The 23,697-nt window shown below is 44.7% G+C and overlaps 1 protein-coding gene across 1 annotated transcript; it reads right to left on the bottom strand.

Moving 5' to 3' along the window:
• Window positions 1-1,970: 1,970 nt before the first annotated feature.
• On the bottom strand, window positions 1,971-12,264 carry LOC115203625 (CUB and zona pellucida-like domain-containing protein 1). Its single transcript, XM_029768494.1, has 9 exons — window positions 12,126-12,264; window positions 11,084-11,225; window positions 6,713-6,856; window positions 6,404-6,462; window positions 5,769-5,959; window positions 5,002-5,402; window positions 4,591-4,690; window positions 3,780-3,972; window positions 1,971-3,434 (listed from the first exon to the last, which is right to left on the bottom strand). Exons 2-9 carry the CDS (start codon window positions 11,191-11,193, stop codon window positions 3,304-3,306), a joined length of 1,329 nt encoding a protein of 442 aa, XP_029624354.1. The 5' UTR covers window positions 11,194-11,225; window positions 12,126-12,264; the 3' UTR covers window positions 1,971-3,303.
• Between the last annotated feature and the right edge of the window lie 11,433 nt (window positions 12,265-23,697).

Below are 23,697 nucleotides of genomic sequence, written 5' to 3' on the forward strand. Positions count from 1 at the left end.
CAACAGCTGTAACTACAGCACTTGTGTCAGCATGACTATCCTTCTTCTCAGGAGCACCATATTCATTCATTCATTCGTTGTTTTCTTCCTAAGAGTCTGGCCCACACATCTCTCTCAACCTCTACGTGGCAGGTTATCACATGCTGTAGGGTGTGGAATCATCAAACTGAGACCAGTGGATGTCATCTCCAGAAGGCCAGAAAATTCTGTTTGGTCCTACACGATGCATACATTTCAGTTGAATACTCATTTCATCCGTGCCGAGGATGATGCCTGGATGAAGGTCAGCATTATATTCCTCTACACACCACTGACCAAGAGACCTGGATTTCCCCACTGGATTTCATCCACAGCTTGTGGATTTTCCTCATTGGCTGGCTGTTCTGGAGCAGCCAGGACCTTCTGCCTGAAACTGAAGCGCTGTGTGTTAAAGCATGTACAGTTTAGCTCCTTCTTTGTTGAACAAAGACAGCTGACATCACAAGACATCAGCTCACCAGGAGCAAGGGTGATATTCTCATGGTGGAGGGCACCGCTTTTATTGAGCTTGGCATCATCTCCATCGCACGTTCAACATCGGCACTCTTCACAAAGAACAGCTTCACTGACGTGTTTGTCTCAGGGAGGGCTTTGTAAAGCTCCTGTGCATCACTGATATCATGGCCCTTAGCCACTAACCTGTCTGCCGTTCTCTTCAACGTTCCTCCCACACCATCAGGAGCCCCTTTTCCATGGTTTGACTCAAAAAAGTTCCATGTACCAGCTTTAAATCCCCGTTTGTGTAAAGCAGGAAGTTGCCTCTCTGCTTATACTGTGTGCAAGGCCCATCAGTAAAAAAGTGCAATACAGACACTTGTGGATGTGTGTCCTGAAGGTAGTCCAGCACTGGATGGAGGTATTTCCATATAGCAGGGGGCCTTTGTGCCTAGAGGGGGAGATGGTTGTGTAGCGTACCGGCTCCTGTTGGTCAACATACAGTACCCCAGTATGTAGAGAGGACTGCTGGTGTGGGGCCCCAAAGTCAGCTTGGATCTCCCATGTGTATCTGCAGACATAGTTGTCTGAAGAGTCCACATGGATCAAGGCCTCCTCCATTGCCATGTGTTTCTTGAGCTCACGACAGTAGGTGTATTGCTGTTTAATGTTGAACAGGTGTTTTCTTAAACTTGTGAATGTAGTTGTGGAGCAACTCGGTAAGGTTCTCCTGGGTGCTCTCAACAGTTTTCTTGACAGTGATCCTTTCTGTGAAACCCTTTATCTCGTGGTCTTTTTTTCAGTAGCCTTGTCTTCTGTGACCCACTGGAGAAAGGAAACTTTTGCCATAACATCATATGTAGTGGAGAGGGGGACACACTTTTGTATGCACAAAGCACACTCCCCGTACATGCACTTCTTGCTAGAGGATTCGCAGGATACCATCTCGGTCAAGCTCTCCAGATTTGAGGTCTCAATTACCTTCAGGAGATTCAGCTTCTCAGCCACAAATCTCAGATTCTCATGGATCTTACATAAGCACGTGTCTCGGTCAGACATGGAAGGGTGAACAACCCAAAAAGGTCTCAGGTGACAAAACGGAGCATAAGAGAGGTTCTCAGGGTTCTCTGATAAAAATCTTCTGTGCAGGTTTTTAATGGTGTCCTCCAGGAACCTTTTCTGCATCTTGACTTTCTGCACTGTGATAGTTTGTTTCCTCCCAGTTGTGATCCAGCTCACATCATCTCTCAAATAGAATGACTTCACCTTTCTCTGGAATGCATCGGTGTGCCGGGTAGTGTGATTCCTTTCAAAGGTGCGTAGGCATTGCCTCTCCAGATGTCTCCAGCGTTGGTTTGAAAAGCATAGGGTATGCTCTGCAAATCTCTGTCATTTATATTTTCTGACAATCTTCCCTGTTATCACTTTTGAAATTATTTGTCATCCCAGCACATTATATTCATTTCCCAAGTAAAAATGACATGAAACGCCTGGGGGACATGACACAATTCTTAATGTCAGTTAAAAAATAAGATGTTTTAATAAGAAATATTAAATTAATGCTATATTTATTTCAATTCATTATACTGGATATTTCAATTTATATACAAAATCTTTTAACATTTCATTTTGGTGACGCAATACTTGAAATATAATATAAAAGTCAGAGGGACTGAAATATTACCCAGCCCGAGAATGACCCACTTGTATTCAACACTGAACTGTGTCAACCACAGGAGGTTGGTGGCACTTTAATTGGGGAGGGCAAGCTTCTGATAATGGCTGGAGCGGAATAGGATGGAATGGTGTTAAATACATCAAACACATGGTTTCCATGGTTTCCTTGAGTTTGATGCCGTTCCATTCTCTCCGTTCCAGACATTATTATGAGCCGTCCTCCCCTCAGCAGCCTCCACTGGTGTCAACTTATTTAGAGTTGAGTTTTATTCCAGTACACATGGCAGCTTCAAGATGAATTGTGTATACAACAAGGAATTCACTAATTTAAAATAAATCTATACATAATTTCTTTGCATTAGGCCTATAGGTCTATATTTCCTCAGCAGAATCATATAGTCTAAACATTTATTTTAACCAGGGTCCCATTTTGATGTAACACAATCTTAACAAATAAATATAATTGATCCCTGGTTCAACAGACCCTGGCCTATATAGAAAGCTTTCCAGAACGTGACAGCGGTATTTCAGAGTACATCCCAGTATTACATGACTATCCCCACATCACAATACAGATCATAAGAAGAAGCAGGAGTTAAACTGGTCAAACAAGTTGGAGGAGACATTTGGGCCTAACTTCTACGGTTGTTGTGTGGTTTATAGCTGTTCTGTCTTTGTATATTACACCTCATTTGTACACTAGAGGGCACTATATGGGTCACATGCATATAGGTTAGGCTACAGTAAATATATATATATTACAGGAGGTTGGTGGCACCTTAATTGGGGATCACAGGTCCATGGTAATGGCTGGAGTGAAATGAGTAGAATGGTATCAAATACCATTCGCTCAATTCACTCCATTCCAGACATTATGAGCTGTGCTCCCCTCAGCAGCTTCCTGTGATATATGAACACTTGCAATCCTACTGGTGCTCGAGTGGCTATTAAGAACTTTTGACTTGGTCAGCCAAGACACATGTTATAATTGGAGTTACCGCTAAGTACGTTTACGGATTAATGCATATTCTTGTATTGATCCCAAGAGACATTTCATTGTAAAAGTCAGAGACCACTTTCAAATGTTCTATATTTCCCACCATCCTTCTTTCTATAATGCAGGCTATATGTGAAAGGATGGCTGCCATCGGACTAAGTCTCAAATGTTGTCAGGGGCTGGTATTTAACGCCTGATGTTTTGTCCTTGTAGAGCATCACTCCGCACAGCATGGCAACGGCTGCTACGATACACCCAACCATCAACCCCATGTTCATGTTGGTCACTGGAAAAACAAGAAAACACAAACACCTTTTTATGCAGAGATGCTATTTCTTGTTGTAGATTCCACTGTAGAGGTCCTTCTTAAATGTGTAGTCATTTAGTAGACACTCTTATCCACAGCAACGTACACTAGTGAGAGCATACATCTTCATGTATTTTTTTCTTAATGGTCTCCCGTGGGATTTGAACCCACAACCCTGGCGTTGCAAGTGCCATGATTCACCAACTCTGCACTATACTGCACTATACTGTACAACTTCTGCACTATACTGTATCTTCAATAACTCGGAGTACAATATTTGAATTCTAGCAATGGCTACAGCCGTTACCCTCAGGGTTAGCTTACCTGAGCTCTCTGAACTCCTTGTCAGGCGCAAAGGACCCTGGGAGATGTGGTGTTTGGCCGTTTGCATGGCGGCCTCTCTCTTGCGGTGGTGGTGGCCAGCAGGCTGGGGGGAGGTGGAGTTGACGCAGCCCTGGGCACACCGGGTGTTGGGGTTCCCAGCCTCACACAGGATCACTGAACAGCTGATGTACACCTATAGCCAGAGGGTTCAAAGGTCACTGAACAGCTGATGTACACCTATAGCCAGAGGGTTCAAAGGTCACTGAACAGCTGATGTACACCCATAGCCAGAGGGTTTAAAGGTCACTGAATAGCAGATGTACACCTATAGCCAGAGGGTTCAACGGTCACTGAACAGCTGATGTACACCCATAGCCAGAGGGTTTAAAGGTCACTGAACAGCTGATGTACACCCATAGCCAGAGGGTTCAACGGTCACTGAACAGCTGATGTACACCTATAGCCAGAGGGTTTAAAGGTCACTGAATAGCAGATGTACACCTATAGCCAGAGGGTTCAAAGGTCACTGAGCAGCTGATGTACACCCATAGCCAGAGGGTTTAAAGGTCACTGAACAGCTGATGTACACCTATAGCCAGAGGGTTCAAAGGTCACTGAACAGCTGATGTACACCTATAGCCAGAGGGTTTAAAGGTCACTGGGCAGCTGATGTACACCTATAGCCAGAGGGTTTAAAGGTCACTGAATAGCAGATGTACACCTATAGCCAGAGGGTTCAAAGGTTACTAAACAGAGAAGATATCACCCTTGATATGACCCTTGAATGATCCAGCAATCTGTCCCCATTTACCTGGTCGTGCATTCCGATGAATTTGAAAGCTTCCATTCCGAACTGGAAATGCCTCTGGTGACGGGGTGAGAAGATTTGAACCGTCTCGTCCACAATGCACCTGGTAAAAAACAGACAGTTAAAACCTAGAGTACAGTAAATATGTAAAGTACATACAGTATGTGCAGTAAAACAATCTTTTAGTCTAGAATATTCCCCAGCATCTATTACTCATCTCACAGTACTGACAAGTGTCCACCATGAGGTTGATGAATGCCTCAGTGTTTATATTTTTATATTTCTCTAATCACCATTACTATTATTATTATGTTGAATGTTATTGTTGGTGTCTTTATCTCACTTTGCTTTACCAACAGTATCCTTGCCACTCGTGCTAATAAAGCTGATCTGAATGTGTGTGATCAGTCTCACCCGTTTTCTATGATGGGGTAGGTGGGGTGGTAGTTGGGGTTGTCGTACGGTGCCGCTCTGCAGGACTCCACGAAGAGCTCAGTGTTGTTCACAGTGGACACGGCCTCAATGTCCATGTAGATCATCTGCTTCACCACCACGTCTAACGGGTAGTCACGGGAATCCACCATATTGGTGAACTGGCTGGTCTGGTAGAACTCAAACTGGTAGGTGAACGTGCCGAAGCCTTTCTCCACCACCGTGATGCTGTCCCTGTGTGCACTGAAGCCCAGGGACACGTTGCCATGTTTGGCGTACTGGCAGTAGAACTGGATCTCCACCTGGTGGTGCCTGGTGATGATGTCGTTGGGGTTGTCGAAGGTGGTGATTTCGTTCTTGAAGATGAGGTTGTCGTCGTCCTCCTGGATTGAGAGAGATGGAGAGGAACATCATCTAGACAGTTACATTTGTGGGCACTGCCAGCACTGAACTTTACACACATCACCAAGATGTTGCTTTCTCTTTTGATGCAAAACTGTTCTGAGGGCAGATCTTCCCACAGGCAGCATGAAGCCACCCCTCACCAAAACACTACATCTTGACCGTTTCTCTGAGGAAACCAATTCAAGATTTGTCAGCCTAGCTGGTGCCTTGGGGTGAATATCCCCTCGAACCAGGTTCAATATAGAAAACACAGACAAACACCCAGGAGTGAATGGGTCTCACACAAAGAGGAATACTGTACATGTGTCATCCCACTGTAATATTTGACATCTCGGAGGCCTCACCTCTATCTGAGTGCCACAGGCATTGAGGGGGATGACTCCAATGATGTGGGTGTTGTTAGAGAAGCGTTGCAGGTCGCAGGCAGAGTTACTGGGATCGTTGAGGCGGAGATGGTCCTCGTCAATTCCAGTAACAGAGGACTTCTCCACTTCTACCGTCATCTTGGTCTCATCGCACACCACCTTGGCTTTGACTGTCACGGGAGACATTTTGTTATTGTTGTATTTCGTCCTATCTTTTGCATACATATCTTAATCAAAACAATCCGACTGTGAACCATGATTTGAGTTGGTTGGGGTCATTTCAAGTTTCATTTTTATCTTTCCTTCATGTTTGGTGATTTCAGATGTGTTGTCAAGGCATAGTATGTATCATACAGTATTCACAGCTTCATCTGTTATCAAAGTGCACAATTATACAATCACACACCACAGCATATTGTCCAATCACACGCCACAGCATATTGTCCAATCACACGCCACAGCATATTGTCCAATCACACGCCACAGCATATTGTCCAATCACACACCACAACATATTGTCCAATCACACGCCACAACATATTGTCCAATCACACGCCACAGCATATTGTCCAATCACACGCCACAGCATATTGTTGGTGGAAGAATGTACAAACCCTTTCTGCGTCCGACCTCCACCACAACACATCTCATCTCAGATTGATAAACACTAGATCTGAAAGTATTAGAGAAGATCACGGTGAACAACGGCACAATATTATTATTACATGTATTATTAGTTTCTCTCATGTGCGTTGGGAAATTAAATAACATTAAAAGAGGAAACTCCAGAGGGAAGTAGTAGAACGTACAGGAAGTAGCAGAACGTACAGGAAGTCATAGAACATACAGGAAGTAGCAGAACGTACAGGAAGTAGAAGAGCAGTTCTGGTGTTGTTTCTAGCATTATAAAACATAAGACCTACCCAGATAGCCCCTCAGTGATGAAGCAAATGGGGAAATATTCCCCCAGATTGTCCCGGATGGGTGTCCACCGGATGACAAACTCCCCCTGGGTAGTCATGTGATTGGTGATGTTCAGAGGTCCACTGACGATGACATCATTAATCCTAGAAAGGAGACAAAACGGAAAAGGTAAATGCTAGGTGGGATCCTTGAATGACCCAACCCTGAATCCTAACCCTAACCTTAACCTCTCCCCTAACTTAAACCACTGTATACATCAATGACGTCGCTCTTGCTGCTGCTGATTCTCTGATCCACCTCTACGCAGACAACACCATTCTGTATACTTCTGGCCCTTCTTTGGACTCTGTGTTAACTAACCTCCAGATGAGCATCAATGCCATAAAACTCTCCTTCCATGGCCTCCAACTGCTCTTAAATGCAAGTAAAACTAAATGCATGCTCTTCAACCGATCGCTACCAGCACCTGCCTGTTCTGACCTAGAATACGTGGAAAACTACAAATACCTAGGTGTCTGGTTAGACTGTAAACTCTCCTTCCAGACTCACATCAAACATCTCCAATCCAAAATTAAATCTAGAATCGGTTTCCTATTTCACAACAAAGCATCCTTCACTCATGCTGCAAAACATACCCTCGTAAAACTGACCATCCTACCGATCCTTGACTTCGGCGATGTCATTTACAAAATAGCCTCCAACACTCTACTCAGCAAATTGGATGCAGTCTAGCACAGTGCCATCCGTTTTGTCACCAAAGCCCCATATACTACCCACCACTGCGACCTGTATGCCCTCATTGGCTGGCCCTCGTTTCATATTCGTCGCCAAACCCACTGGCTCCAAGTCATCTATAAGTCTCTGCTAGGTAAAGCCCTGCCTTATCTCAGCTAACTGGTCACCATAGCAGTCTCTATCACTCCAGTGTTTAATTGCTAAATTGTAATTGTTATATTTCACCACTATGGCATATTTATTGCCCTACCTCCCTTATCTTACCTCATTTGCACACGCTGTACAGTGGGGGAAAAAAGTATTTGATCCCCTGCTGATTTTGTACGTTTGCCCACTGATGAAGAAAGGATCAGTCTATAATTTTAATGGTATGTTTATTTGAACAGTGAGAGACAGAATAACAACAAAAAAATCCAGAAAAACGCATGTCAAAAATGTTATAAATTGATTTGCATTTTAATGAGGGAAATAAGTATTTGACCCCCTCTCAATCAGAAAGATGTCTGGCTCCCAGGTGTCTTTTATACAGGTAACGAGCTGAGATTAGGAGCACACTCTTAAAGGGAGTGCTCCTAACCGCAGCTTGTTACCTGTAAAAAAGACACCTGTCCACAGAAGCAATTAATCAATCAGATTCCAAACTCTCCACATTGGCCAAGACCAAAGAGCTCTCCAAGGATGTCAGGGACAAGATTGTAGACCTACACAAGGCTGGAATGGGCTACAAGACCATCGCCAAGCAGCTTGGTGAGAAGGTGACAACATTTGGTGCCATTATTCGCAAATGGAAGAAACACAAAAGAACTGTCAATATCCCTCGGCCTGGGGCTCCATGCAAGATCTCACCTCGTGGGGTTGCATTGATCATGAGAACGGTGAGGAATCAGCCCAGAACTACACGGGAGGATCTTGTCAATGATCTCAAGGCAGCTGGGACCATAGTCACCAAGAAAACAATTGGTAACGCACTACGCCGTGAAGGACTGAAATCCTGCAGCGCCCGCAAGGTCCCCCTGCTCAAGAATACATATACATGCCCGTCTGAAGTTTGCCAATGAACATCTGAATGATTCAGAGGACAACTGGTGAAAGGGTTGTGGTCAGATGAGACCAAAATGGAGATCTTTGGCATCAACTCAACTCGCTGTGTTTGGAGGAGGAGGAATGCTGCCTATGACCCCAAGAACACCATCTCCACCGTCAAACATGGAGGTGGAAACATTATGCTTTGGGGGTGTTTTTCTGCTAAGGGGACAGGACAACTTCACCGCATCAAAGGGACGATGGACAGGGCCATGTTCCGTCAAATCTTGGGTGAGAACCTCCTTCCCTCAGCCAGGGCATTGAAAATGGGCCGTGGATGGGTATTCCAGCATGACAATGACCCAAAACACACAGCCAAGGCAACAAAGGAGTGGCTCAAGAAGAAGCACATTAAGGTCCTGGAGTGGCCTAGCCAGTCTCCAGACCTTAATCCCATAGAAAATCTGTTGAGGGAGCTGAAGGTTAGAGTTGCCAAACGTCAGCCTCGAAACCTTAATGACTTGGAGAAGATCTGCAAAGAGGAGTGGGACAAAATCCCTCCTGAGATGTGTGCAAACCTGGTGGCCAACTACAAGAAACGTCTGACCTCTGTGATTGCCAACAAGGGTTTTGCCACCAAGTACTAAGTCATGTTTTGCAGAGGGGTCAAATACTTATTTCCCTCATTAAAATGCAAATTAATTTTATAACATTTTTGATATGCGTTTTTCTGGATTTTTTGTTGTTATTCTGTCTCTCACTGTTCAAATAAACCTACCATTAAAATTATAGACTGATCATTTTTTTGTAAGTGGGCAAATGTACAAAATCAGCAGGGGATCAAATACTTTTTCCCCCCACTGTATATAGACTTTTTTTTAAATTGTTTTTTTGACTATGTTTGTTTATTCCATGTGTAACTCTGTGTTGTTGTTTGTGTCACACTGCTTTGCTTTATCTTGGCCAGGTCGCAGTTGTAAATGAGAACTTGTTCTCAACTTGCCTACCTGGTTAAATAAAGGTGAAATAACAAATAAATAAATAAACCTTACTTAACCTTAACCCTTACCTTAGCCGTTTTTAAATTGCAACTTACGTGGGGTGACATCAGAGTTGGATGTCACAAGCATCTCACTTAGCAAAGAGACAGCCACACCAATCCAGATCAATCACAGAAAATACATTTACTCTTAATTGGAAAACTCTTGCTTTTCTTAGACCTTTTGGTGAACTTATACAGTAGGCTGCCTTAAGCCAAATAATTGATTGCAGAAGAAAATATTTGTAATCGCTGAAAAAGTACTACAGGTGATAACGTTTTTAGTTAAAGCCAGGACGCATTGTTAAAATCAGGACTAAACTGTTACAGCCATGATCTATTGTTAAAATCAGGACTAAACTGTTACAGCCAGGATGCATTGTTAAAATCAGGACTAAACTGTTACAGCCAGGACGCATTGTTAAAATCAGGACTAAACTGTTACAGCCAGGATCTATTGTTAAAATCAGGACTAAACTGTTACAGCCAGGATCTATTGTTAAAATCAGGACTAAACTGTTACAGCCAGGATCTATTGTTAAAATCAGGACTAAACTGTTACAGCCAGGATGCATTGTTAAAATCAGGACTAAACTGTTACAGCCAGGACGCATTGTTAAAATCAGGACTAAACTGTTACAGCCAGGATCTATTGTTAAAATCAGGACTAAACTGTTACAGCCAGGATCTATTGTTAAAATCAGGACTAAACTGTTACAGCCAGGATCTATTGTTAAAATCAGGACTAAACTGTTAGTCAGGACGCATTGTTAATATCAGGACTAAACTGTTACAGCCAGGATCTATTGTTAAAATCAGGACTGAACTGTTACAGCCAGGATGTATTATTAAAATCAGTACTAAACTGTTACAGCCAGGATGCATTGTTAAAATCAGGACTAAACTGTTACAGCCAGGACGCATTGTTAAAATCAGGACTAAACTGTTACAGCCAGGATGTATTGTTAAAATCAGGACTAAACTGTTACAGCCAGGATCTATTGTTAAAATTAGGACTAAACTGTTACAGCCATGATCTATTGTTAAAATCAGGACTAAACTGTTACAGCCATGATCTATTGTTAAAATCAGGACTAAACTGTTACAGCCAGGATCTATTGTTAAAATCAGGACTGAACTGTTACAGCCAGGATGTATTATTAAAATCAGTACTAAACTGTTACAGCCAGGATGCATTGTTAAAATCAGGACTAAACTGTTACAGCCAGGACGCATTGTTAAAATCAGGACTAAACTGTTACAGCCAGGATGTATTGTTAAAATCAGGACTAAACTGTTACAGCCAGGATATATTGTTAAAATCAGGACTAAACTGTTACAGCCAGGATCTATTGTTAAAATCAGGACTAAACTGTTACAGCCAGGATGTATTGTTAAAATCAGGACTAAACTGTTACAGCCAGGATCTATTGTTAAAATCAGGACTGAACTGTTACAGCCAGGACGGACTGTTACAGCCAGGATGACCTGTTACAACCAGGAGTGCATGCACTAGAAATATAATCCTGTGTATAATACTGTAGCATAGACTATCATGGATGTTGTCTCTTACGTTGAGTGTGTAGCCTCGGCCTTGACCCTGAACTCCAGCTCTTTGTTGACCTCGGCGTGGAGATGTTCTCCGTTGAGTGGTGTTGGCTGCACGAACCTGGGCAGGTACATACCCTCATCACAGGACGGAACAATAGAGTCCACTGAAGTGGAAAAGAACACAAACGTACACAAGTAAAGGCCAATACTTCACAAATAAATGCCATGTTTGATGTTGTTTAAAGAATAAATATGTCCAACCCTCCATCCAGGGTGCAGCAGGTAGTCTAGTGGTTAGAGCGTTGGGTTAGTAACCAGCAGGTAGCCTAGTGGTTAGAGCGTTGGGTTAGTAACCAGCAGGTAGCCTAGTGGTTAGAGCATTGAGTTAGTAACCAGCAGGTAGCCTAGTGGTTAGAGCGTTGGGCCAGTAACCAGCAGGTAGCCTAGTGGTTAGAACGTTGGGTTAGTAACCAGCAGGTAGCCTAGTGGTTAGAGCATTGGGTTAGTAACCAGCAGGTAGCCTAGTGGTTAGAGCGTTGGGTTAGTAACCAGCAGGTAGCCTAGTGGTTAGAGCGTTGGACTAGTAACCAGCAGGTAGTCTAGTAGTTAGAGCGTTGGACTAGTAACCAGTAGGTAGCCTAGTGGTTAGAGCGTTGGGTTAGTAACCAGCAGGTAGCCTAGTGGTTAGAGCGTTGGGTTAGTAACCAGCAGGTAGCCTAGTGGTTAGAGCGTTGGACTAGTAACCAGCAGGTAGCCTAGTGGTTAGAGCGTTGGGTTAGTAACCAGCAGGTAGCCTAGTGGTTAGAGCGTTGGACTAGTAACTAGCAGGTAGTCTAGTGGTTAGAGCGTTGGGCCAGTAACCAAAAGGTTGCTGGGTTTAATCCCCGAGCTGACAAGGTAAAATCTGTCGTTCTGCCCCTGAACAAGGCAGTTAACCCACTGTTCCCCGGTTGGCCGTCTTTTTAAATAAGAATTTGTTCTTAACTGACTTGCCTAGTTAAATAAAGGTTCAAGACAAAATAAAATCCAATGCATTGTTAACCATCAGAAGAGGAGTCTCTCACCCAGAAGAGAGAAATGCAGAGGGAGTTTGCTGAGGGGAGCAGTGGAGGAATACAGGTTTCCTGGGGTGGTAGTGGGCCAGGTGGTGGTGGTAGTGGGCCAGGTGGTGGTGGTGGTAGTGGGCGTGGTGGTGGTGGTGGTAGTGGGCCTGGTGGTGGTGGTAGTGGGCCAGGGGGTGGTGGTGGTGGTGGTGGTAGTGGGTGTGGTGGTGGTGGTGGTGGTAGTGGGCCTGGTGGTGGTGGTAGTGGGCCTGGTGGTGGTGGTAGTGGGCCAGGGGGTGGTGGTGGTGGTGGTAGTGGGCCAGGGGGTGGTGGTAGTGGGCGTGGTGGTAGTAGTGGGCCAGGGGGTGGTGGTGGTAGTGGGCCAGGGGGTGGTGGTAGTGGGCCAGGGGGTGGTGGTGGTGGTGGTGGGGGGCCAGGTGGTGGTGGTAGTGGGCCAGGTGGTGGTGGTAGTGGGCCAGGGGGTGGTGGTGGTGGTGGTAGTGGGTGTGGTGGTGGTAGTGGGCCAGGTGGTGGTGGTGGTGGTGGTGGTGGTGGTAGTGGGCGTGGTGGTGGTGGTGGTAGTGGGCCTGGTGGTGGTGGTAGTGGGCCAGGGGGTGGTGGTAGTGGGCCAGGGGGTGGTGGTAGTGGGCCAGGGGGTGGTGGTAGTGGGCGTGGTGGTAGTAGTGGGCCAGGGGGTGGTGGTGGTAGTGGGCCAGGGGGTGGTGGTAGTGGGCGTGGTGGTGGTAGTGGTAGTGGGCCAGGGGGTGGTGGTGGTAGTGGGCGTGGTGGTGGTGGTGGTGGTAGTGGTAGTGGGCCAGGGGGTGGTGGTGGTAGTGGGCCAGGGGGTGGTGGTAGTGGGCGTGGTGGTGGTAGTGGTAGTGGGCCTGGTGGTGGTAGTGGTAGTGGTAGTGGGCGTGGTGGTGGTAGTGGGCGTGGTGGTGGTGGTGGTGGTAGTGGGCCTGGTGGTGGTAGTGGGCCAGGGGGTGGTGGTGGTAGTGGGCGTGGTGGTGGTAGTGGTAGTGGGCGTGGTGGTGGTAGTGGTAGTGGGCCTGGTGGTGGTAGAGGGCGTGGTGGTGGTAGTGGTAGTGGGCGTGGTGGTGGTAGTGGTAGTGGGCCAGGGGGTGGTGGTGGTAGTGGGCCAGGTGGTGGTGGTAGTGGGATAGGAGACGGTTGTTTGGTAGCTGGAGCGTCGGCGTCTCCCTGCATGAAGCGGTGCCCTGGAGGAACTAGAGCCATCGGTGTAGGACAGGGTGATGTGTTGGTTAGGAAAGTCCTCTACAACTAGCTCAAACCCATAGACGCCACTCGTTGAAGTGTAGCCGTATTGTAAGGAGCAAGAGCCCTAACAGTGAAGAGGTTAGAACACAAATGGAATAGCTGGTTAAGACCAAAGACAATATGCTATATTGTGTAATCCCATATAGATTTAATAAAAATGAGTTGTGGTTTATGTTGTAATGTTTTGGTCTCAACGTGACAGCCCAGCACATCGTGGAGTATATCAACAATCACATGAGATTCAAGGTGTTGGAAATAACTGCCCACACCAACCTGATCCAGGTAGAAACCTGAAGGCTGGTCACACCTATTGCACTCAGGTCTGACCAATCCGTATCTGCATCTGACACGATCACCGTCAGGGTCAAAGGCCATGAGGTTGTAGGACCTCTGACAGTTCTGGGGAACACTACAATGACATGAGTCAGAAATACGACATATGAAATGAGTAAACTCTAAGGGCTCTATTTTAACAAACCTAACTCAGCGGTCAGTCTAAGAGCTGGCAGGAGAGCTACAGGTTCAGAGGCACATCAGAAATATTTTTGCTATTTTCACCACCACAATTTTAGGCGCAGTTGCTGGAAGTGGTGCAAAAGGGGCTGGGCCTTGATTTGTATTTATGTATTTTATTTAACCTTTATTTAACTAGGCAAGTCGATGAATAAACCAGTTGTGGGTGTGTCGAGGCTTGACCCCTCACTGGCCAATCAGAACGTGTTCCATGACTAAACATGTGGTTGCTTCAAGTTGTGTATTTACGGTATTTTATATATTTATTGCGTTGTCATCAACTCCAGTTAGAATGTTAGTCCGTTACAGCCTCATTAGTTAAATAGCCTGATCCATGTTTTCAGAAAACAGTATGTTGAACATGTTTACAGTCCACATTGTTCTAATTGTATTGCTTCAGTATGGAAATGAACATAGGCTATAGCATGTGCACTGATATAGGGGCAAGGCCTACTGTAAATTACAGTCTGGACATGGACATGCCAAAAGAACGGACCGGTGTGGGGGCTGCCCCTGGACACACCTGAAATATGGCCACCTCGCCCACTTTAACACAAGTGAGCTGAAGTTAAACAGGTAAATTGCTGATGTCAGGGCTGTAAAATGCTATTGCGCTATTTTTTACATAACGAAATTGCGAACTAACTTGAGTTTGATACTTGCGCCTCCTTACCGCCAGCCAAAAAATGTAGGAATTTGTCTAATTAGGATTTCAATAACTTATGTTGTATATAAAATAACTGATCGTTTCAAAGAGGTAATGTATAGGGAGTCAGAAAGTTGTTACCGTATGAAAGGAAGAATGGCTGTGACTGGAGATCTGTTGGGTTCACCAGTATCAGATCTTGTTCCCAGATCCACTTGTGTTTCCAGGCTCCAAGATCCAAGACCGTTTACTGTGGGGATCCAACAGCAGCTGTTCTGTCTGTTACAACAACAACACATCTTTAGATAAGTGGTCACTTGGGCTGGAATGTTATCAAACCCACCATAGCAATATCCTTTACCGAGTGTCTTTGTCACGGTCTTTAAAAACAACTCAGAGGGGAGTCTACCTTGTAGAAGTAGGTTTTAACAGTATAGTTAAACTCATTATACCAGATGTGAGTATAACATGAGTCATTGTGCACAATGCGTGTTCAATAAATTGAGTAGATGTATTTCATAACAAACTTACACCAATTGAAAAGGTTTATCACTGGGGATATCTTTGGTCTCAACAGTTTCAGTTTCACACCACTGGTTGTTGTAACCACTCCGTCCTCTGCTGCTGCTGTCAATTGTGCCTCTGACATATTTGACAGAAGAGCCGCAGTTCCCTGTGGAACAATACCAGCCCTCGTAAGCGCACCAATCATGGGTATTCTTGTAGCGGAAATCCACCTGGGGAACAGAAAGTCACATCGTAATGGGTCAATAAAACATCATTTGACTGATGAAGTCTGATTAACACTGTTGTTTTGAAACAGCTTTTGCAGAACAATTGTTTCAATCTCACCAGAATCATGTCAATATTTCCAACAGAGACTGAGATAGCATTTGATCTGTGATCACTGGCAGATGATAACAGATTAGCACTCACTCACTGCAGTTGGAGATTTGCGCCATATAAATGTTTAGCATTTTTAATATTCTGATATTAACGATAAAGACAAACAGGAAAAGAGAAATGGATCATATTTACTATACATAGAAAATACTCAAACAAACCAATCAGCAGCAGCTACATCTTGAATGAAGTGGGGTTGTTTTACAGCCAAGTGGTTGGCGTGGAATTCTATATATTGTAATGAAACAGCAGGGAGCATTTTCATAGATAACATTATACGCACGTGAAAGATAAGTACTCGCTGGGACTTCTTCCTTTGGACCTTGTGTACAATTGACGATAGAAATAAATGTAATGTTTAAGAGCTTGTCTCAATAAAGGACAACGGGGGACCATTCTTTCACACATTTGGATCCACGGTTCTATGAATCCACTGTTAATTTCTCTAATGGCAAGACGTCTGCAACCTGTTTTAATTGAAAAGTGGGTGGTTTGTCATTTTTTTCCAAAATACAAGAATACATTTATCTGCAAAGTAGGAAATTGTTATCAGCAGCAACCTTAGCTTGTCTGAGTCAAGCGTGGCATTTGGCATATAATTAAGGACGTAACGGCTTGGAGATTGTTCTAACTCCATGTGTAATATTATCTGAGCGGCTGTATGGATAGAGCGCCAGAAATCCACTAACTTACTGCAATGACAGAATCGGTGCACAACGGTTCCTTTCTCTGTCCTACACATGCACCAGATGTGTTAAGGGTTTAGACCAGTGAAACATGTTCACCTGTTATTTTCATACTGAATAAAACAGAACAAATGGAAAATCAAACACTAAGAAAAAAATGACTTGAAATATTAATGTTTTCTTTTATTCCCTTCTGAAAATACCAGATGCTCATTTTGCATTGATGCAAAAGCTTAATACATCTCAAATGTATTTATTCTATAGCCTGTTATGTCTCAATAATTTAATAAGAACAAAACTTTGCATTCCATGAATTAAAACATAAATATTCATATGTTAAATAAAACAATAAATGGTGATTGAATATAATTGATATAAATTCACAATTATTGCAATCACTCTCCTTAATATACCGTATTACAATGAATTGTATTGGAATAGACATGATGTGATTCAACATTTGTCACGTGCGCCGAAGGTAACAGGTGTAGTAGTCCTTACGGTGAAATGCTGAGTGACGAGCCCTTAACCAACAACGCAGAGTTTAAAAAAGTAAGAACAATTTGCTAAATTAACTAAAGGAAAAATAGTAACCCAATAAAATAACAATAACGAGGCTATATACAAGTGCAATGTGTACGGGGTAGTCGAGGTAATTGAGGAAATATGTACATGTAGGTATTAGGGATAAAGTGACTATGCATTGATAATAAACAGATAGTAGCAGCATATGTGAAGAGTGTGAAGGTGTGTGTGTGTGTGTGTGTGGTTAGAGTCCAACCTGTCTGCTGCAACAAAACATATAGTAAATAGTAATAAAATAAGGGGGTCAATGTAAATAGTCCTGGTAGTCATGTGATTAATGGTTCAGCAGTCATATAGCTTGGTGTTAGAAGCTGTTGGAGCCTTTTGGTCCCAGACTCGGTGCTTTGGTACTGCTTGCAGTGCGGTAGCAGAGAGAACAGTCTATGACTCAGGTGGCTGAACTATTGGGTCACTAATGCTGCGTTTACACAAGCAGCCAAATTCTGATCTTATGCCATGAAATAGTCTTTTGTCCGATCAGATCAGATCTTTTCTTTCAGATCAGAATTGGGCTGCCTGTGTAAACGCAGCCAATGATCCCCTGACTATCTCTCACCTTGAACGTTCCGTCAGCGTTCCTCCCTTTGGGGGTGAAGGACATGGCGCCTCCATAGAAGTGTCCTGCTGAAGCCAGGGAGACCAGTAGCAGCAGATGCAGCAACACCGGTGTGGAGGGGGACATGATGCCTGGATCTCTCTGGAGGATTCCTCTCTACCTATCTAACCCACAGCATCCAACCTCCAAACCTTTATACCTTCTCAGACACACCATCCATTCAGGAGGAATGTCAGAGCAGATGCCAACGTTGTTTCCTTTGTCACTCACCCTGGACATGTTCTCTTTATGACAGGTGTAACTGGTTTTATTGAACTGGGAAACAAAGGCTAAAATCCTTTTCATAACAACCTGAAACGAAAGGGGAAATAAAGTTGTGTGTTATAGTGATTCTGTATATCTTGAACTTTTCTCTGCTAATCTCTTACATTGGCCTCATTTACATTTTCATGTTAGTCATTTAGCAGACTCTCTAATCCAGTGCCACTTACAGGATCAATTAGGGTTTAAGTGCCTTGCTCAAGGGCACATCTATAGATTGTTCACCTAGTCAGCTAGTAAGCATTTGCACCAGTACTATGCACTTATGACACATGAAAGGTATTTCAATTAAATACAAATAAATGATGAGACTAAATAATCAAGATTAAGAAAGATTAAGGTTAATACAAGTATTTCACACCAGAATGTTGGTCCATTTTAATGACATGTATTTCACAACTAGTGTTGTTACCACTGTAGATAATGATGAGTTTATTGATTCATGAGTAGGTTTTCATTATGTGTTTGGTTTGGGTTATTGTATCTGTGGGGGGGAATGGCCCCAGCAATTCAAAATGTATGGTACACAATGCATACTGATCATAACGGTGCAAAACTTGCCTATGAAAATATAATGCATTGGTCCTGCTACAGATGACTTTGTAAATACATCCTTCATTCCCTCCTTGGGTAGGCTGGATAGGTGAAAACAGCCATCCACTACCCTTTCACCATTCCAATCTATATTCACCCATGGTATTGCTCCTTGAGGTGTTCTAATTCTCTCTCCACGCCTGTTACCATGGTGAGGATTGCACAATCAAAAAAAGGATGCTTTTCATGGTAATTCATGACAATCATCTTTAAATCAATGTGTGAATCAAAAGTATGTTTTTCTACTTCTTCTCTGTCCCTATCAGATGTTTTTTTAATCTGTTTTCACATTCACATCCATCTGACTAACAGCATGAAGATGTTCAACAAGATTAGGTCATGATGACGGGTGATTTATTATCTCAGCTCTCTTCTCAAACATCAGGTGAGGTGAAAAATGCTTCTTGAATGAAATAACATGTTGGAAACATAATAGGTCAAAGATTTTTTTTTTATGCCCTGCCCCATTGTTTTCAGTAGATGTATCATGCTTCAGGAATGTTCCACAGGACTCAAGGATGTTGCTGGCAAGTCATTGAACTTGTTTGAGATGAAACCTTTAGTATGTAATCAAATGGCTTCCAAGGAGATGCTTAATCTGAGTTGGACAATACCACCTGAAAATAAACCCCTACATAACCACTTGACCCTACAATACTAATACTAAATACTTACAATAACAAAGGTGGTGCTGCACGATAGAGACACCAACTCAACCAGACAGTATGTGTTTTATAGATATTGAAGTGAACTAATTCATTCATACTACAGATTGTAAATAAAGGTAAATACACCTGTCTCCTTATATCTGAGTGAATTCAGTAGCTTTTCACACTCATGCACATTAACACAGATCATCACCAATCACCCAAACACTGATTGTCATGTGGACTTCAGTTGAAATAACAAGGGTGTTTCTCGGAACAAAAAACTGTGCCTGTAAACTGGTGACTATCCGTCAAGGTTCATTCAATCAATCAATCATTAGTTTGTGCCATACAGTGTGTGTTGTTTGTCCTAATGTCTGTCTGTTGCTACCCAGGCTCCGTTCTGCCTTCAGTAGACTAGGTGAAGCTCATGATTGAGGAAGTGTTTAATAACACATTGTTAACATCTCAATCCCACACAGTCATGCAAGGCATTCATCTGCAGACAATGGGGTCAGATCAGATTTACTAGAGGGAAGCATTAGAGACTTGAACACCAGAAACGCTGTAAATTATATTGTATTCAAGCTATTTTATGCATTGAGACTGGGCTACAACACAGGGAGATGTGATTTGGTTTCTGTGTTTCTAATGCAAATGTGAAGTATCCTGTTCATACACTACTGGTCAAAGGTTTTACAACAGCTACCCGTTCCAGGGTTTTTATTTACTATTTTATACATTGTAGAATAATAGTGAAAACATCAAAACTATGAAATAACACATATGGAATCATGTAGTAACCAAAAAAGTGTTAAACAAATTAAAATATATTTGAGATTCTTCAAATAGCCACCTGTTGCCTTGATGACAGCTTTGCACACTCTTGGCATTCTCTCAACCAGCTTCATGAGGTAGTCACCTGGAATGCATTTCAATTAACAGGTGTGCCTTCTTAAAAGTTAATTTGTGGAATTTCTTTCCTTCTTAATGTGTTTTTTTTGTGACAAGGTAGGGGTGGTTGTAACGCCCTGGCCACAGAAAGGTTTTTTTTGTTCTTTATTTTGGTTAGGCCAGGGTGTTACATTGGGTGGGCGTTCTATGTTCTGTTTCTATGTGTTTGTATTTCTTTGTTTTGGGCCGCGTGTGGCTCCCAATCAGGCACAGCTGAAGTTCGTTGTTGTTGATTGGGAGTCACACATAAGTGCATGTTTTTCCGTTGGGGTTTTGTGGGTAATTGTTTCTGTCATTGTGTTTCACCTGACAGGACTGTTTGGCTGTCGGTTTTTTCTTGTTTTGTTTGTATAGTGTTCTTCCTTAATTAAAGATGACGAACACTAACTCCGCTGCGTTTTGGTCCACTCTCTCTTCAGACAGCCGTTACAGAATTACCCACCACAAAAGGACCAAGCAGCGGAGGAAGGAGCAGCACCAGGAGAGCAGCATGATGGACTCATGGATGTGGGAACAAATACTGGACGGAGAGGGACCATGGACTCAGGCTGGGGAGTATCGCCTCCCGCAGTGGGAGATCGAAGCGGTGAGAGCGGAGAGGCGATGGTATGAGGAGAGAGAGCGCAACAGGCACGAGAGGCAGCCCCAAGATTTTTTTTGGGGGGGGGCACACGGGACAGTCGGCGGTGCCGAGGTCAGAGCCAGTCGGGTTGACGTTGGAGGTGAGCGAAGGGTGGAAAGCAGAGACAGTGAAGAAGTTGATGGGGAGATTGAAGGAGAGAGAGATGAGAGACCTGCTGGTTTGGTGCATAAGGCACGGCATTCGCCCTACGGAGCGTGTCAGTGAATTGATGTCACCTGAGTCAGTTCTCCATACTCGTCCTGAGGTGCGTGCTGGCTGTCTGTTGAAGACTGTGCCTGCGCCCAGAAACAGGCCTCCTGCATGTCTTCCCAGCCCTGCACGTCCTGTGCCTACGCCCAGAAACAGGCCTCCTGCATGTCTTCCCAGCCCTGCACGTCCTGTGCCTCTTCCTAGGACCAGGCCACCAGTGGGTCTCTCCATCCTGGTCTGTCCTGTGCCTGCTCCACGGACTAGGCCTCCAGTGGGTCTCCCCATCCTGGTCAGTCCTGTGCCTCCTCCTAGGACCAGGCCACCAGTGGGTCTCCCCATCCTGGTCTGTCCTGTGCCTGCTCCACGGACCAGGCCTCCAGGGGGTCTCCCCATCCTGGTTAAGCCTGTGCCTCCTCCTCAGACCAGGCCTCCAGTGGGTCTCCCCATCCTGGTCAGTCCTGTGCCTCCTCCTAGGACCAGGCCACCAGTGGGTCTCCCCATCCTGGTCTGTCCGGTGCCACCTCCCAGGACTAGGCCTCCAGAGTGGCCCGCCTGTTCGGAGCTGCCAGAGTGGCCCGCCTGTTCGGAGCTGCCAGAGTGGCCGCCTGTTCGGAGCTGCCAGAGTGGCCCGCCTGTTCGGAGCTGCCAGAGTGGCCGCCTGTTCGGAGCTGCCAGAGTGGCCCGCCTGTTCGGAGCTGCCAGAGTGGCCCGCCTGTTCGGAGCTGCCAGAGTGGCCCGCCTGTTCGGAGCTGCCAGAGTGGCCCGCCTGTTCGGAGCTGCCAGAGTGGCCCGCCGGTCCGGATCTGCCAGAGTGGCCCGTCGGTCCGGATCTGCCATCGCCGCCCGCCAGCTGGGCGCAGCAAGGGTCGCCCGCCAGCCGGGCGCAGCCAGGGTCGTCCGCCAGCCGGGCGCAACAAGGGTCGCCCACCAGCCGGGCGAAGCCAGGGTTGCCCACCAGACCTTCGGCGCGGCCAGGTGCGCCACCTAAGAGGGCGACGCCAAGGGTGGGGCAGAGGCCACGTCCCACACCTGAGCCGCCGCCGTAAGAAGGCCCACCCAGACCCTCCCCTTCAGTGTCAGGTTTTGCGGCCGGAGTCCGCACCTTGGGGGGGGGGGTACTGTAACGCCCTGGCCATAGAGAGGGTTTTTTTGTTCTTTATTTTGGTTAGGCCAGGGTGTTACATTGGGTGGGCGTTCTATGTTCTGTTTCTATGTGTTTGTATTTCTTTGTTTTGGGCCGTGTGTGGCTCCCAATCAGGCACAGCTGAAGTTCGTTGTTGTTGGGAGTCACACATAAGTGCATGTTTTTCCGTTGGGGTTTTGTGGGTAATTGTTTCTGTCATTGTGTTTCACCTGACAGGACTGTTTGGCTGTCGGTTTTTTCTTGTTTTGTTTGTATAGTGTTCTTCCTTAATTAAAGATGACGAACACTAACTCCGCTGCGTTTTGGTCCACTCTCTCTTCAGACAGCCGTACAGTGATATACAGAAGATATGTCACGTCCTGACCAGTAAAGGGGTTATTTGTTATTTGAGTTTGGTCAGGACGTGGCAGGGGGTATTTGTTTTATATGGTTCGGGGTGGTTGTGTATGTAGAGGGGTGTTAGATTTATGTATTCCGGGGTTTTTGGTTATTGTTCTATGTTAGTTTATTTCTATGTTCTGTCTAGTCGTTTGTATTTCTATGTTTTGCTAATTGGTGTTGGGGCCTTCAGTTGGAGGCAGCTGTCTATCGCTGCCTCTGATTGAAGGTCCTATAATTAGGAGTATGTTTGTTTTGGGGTTTGTGGGAGATTGTTTCTTGGATTGCTGTGTGAGCCTACTAGACTGTTTTGTCGTCTGTTTATCGTTTTTTCGTGTTTGTTTTGGATGAATAAAAATGAGCATTCACGTACCCGCTGCGCCTTGTCCATCTATTACGACGACCGTGACAAGATAGCTCTATTTGGTAAAAGACCAAGTCCATATTATGACATGAACAGCTCAAATAAGCAAAAAGAAATGACACTCCATCATTACTTTAAGACATGAAGGTCTGTCAATACGGAAAATTTCAAGAACTTTGACAGTTTCTTCAAGTGCAGTCGCAAAAACCCTCAAGCGCTATGACGAAACTGGCTCTCGCGAGGACCGCCATAGGATAGGAAGACCCAGAGTTACCTCTGCTTCAGAGGATACGTTCATTAGAGTTACCAGCCTCATAAATTGCAGCCGAAATAAATGCTTCACCGAGTTGAAGTAACAGACTCATCTCAACACCAACTGTTCAGAGGAGACTGTGTGAATCAGGCCTTCATGGTCGAATTGCTGCAAAGAAACCACTACTAAAGGACACCAATAATAAGAAGAGACTTGTTTGTGCCAAGAAACACGAGCAATGGACATTAGACTGGTGGATATCTGTCCTTTGGTCTGGAACCAAATTTGAGATTTTTGGTTCCAACTGCTGTGTCTTTGTGAGACGTGGTGTGGATGAACGGATGATCTCTGCATGTGTTTTTCCCACCGTAAAGCATGGAGGAGGAGGTGTGATGTGTGGAGGTGCTTTTCTGGTGTCAGTGATTTATTTAGAATTCAAGGCACACTTAACCAGCATGGCTACCACAGCATTCTGCAGCGATACGCCATCCTATCTGGTTTGGGCTTAGTGGGACTATCATTTGTTTTTCAACAGAACAATGACCCAACCCACCTCCATGCTGTGTAAGGGCTATTTGACCAAGAAGGAGAGTGATGGAGTGCTGCATCAGATGACCTGGTCTCCACAATCCCCCGACATCAACCAAATTGAGATGGTTTGGGATGAGTCGGACTGCAGAGTGAAGGAAAAGCAGCCAACAAGTGCTCAGCATATGTGGGAACTCCTTCAAGACTGTTGGAAAAGCATATTAAGTGAAGCTGGTTGAGAGAATGCCAAGAGTGTGCAATGCTGTCATCAAGGCAAAGGGTGGCTATTTTAAGAATCTCAAATATAAAATATATTTTGATTTGTTTAACACTTTCTTAGTTACTACATGATTCCATATGTGTCATTTCATAGTTTTGATGTCTTCACTATTCACTAATTCTACAATGTAG

Source organism: Salmo trutta, chromosome 12 (genome assembly GCF_901001165.1).
Source record: "Salmo trutta chromosome 12, fSalTru1.1, whole genome shotgun sequence".
Lineage (NCBI taxonomy): Eukaryota > Metazoa > Chordata > Actinopteri > Salmoniformes > Salmonidae > Salmo > Salmo trutta.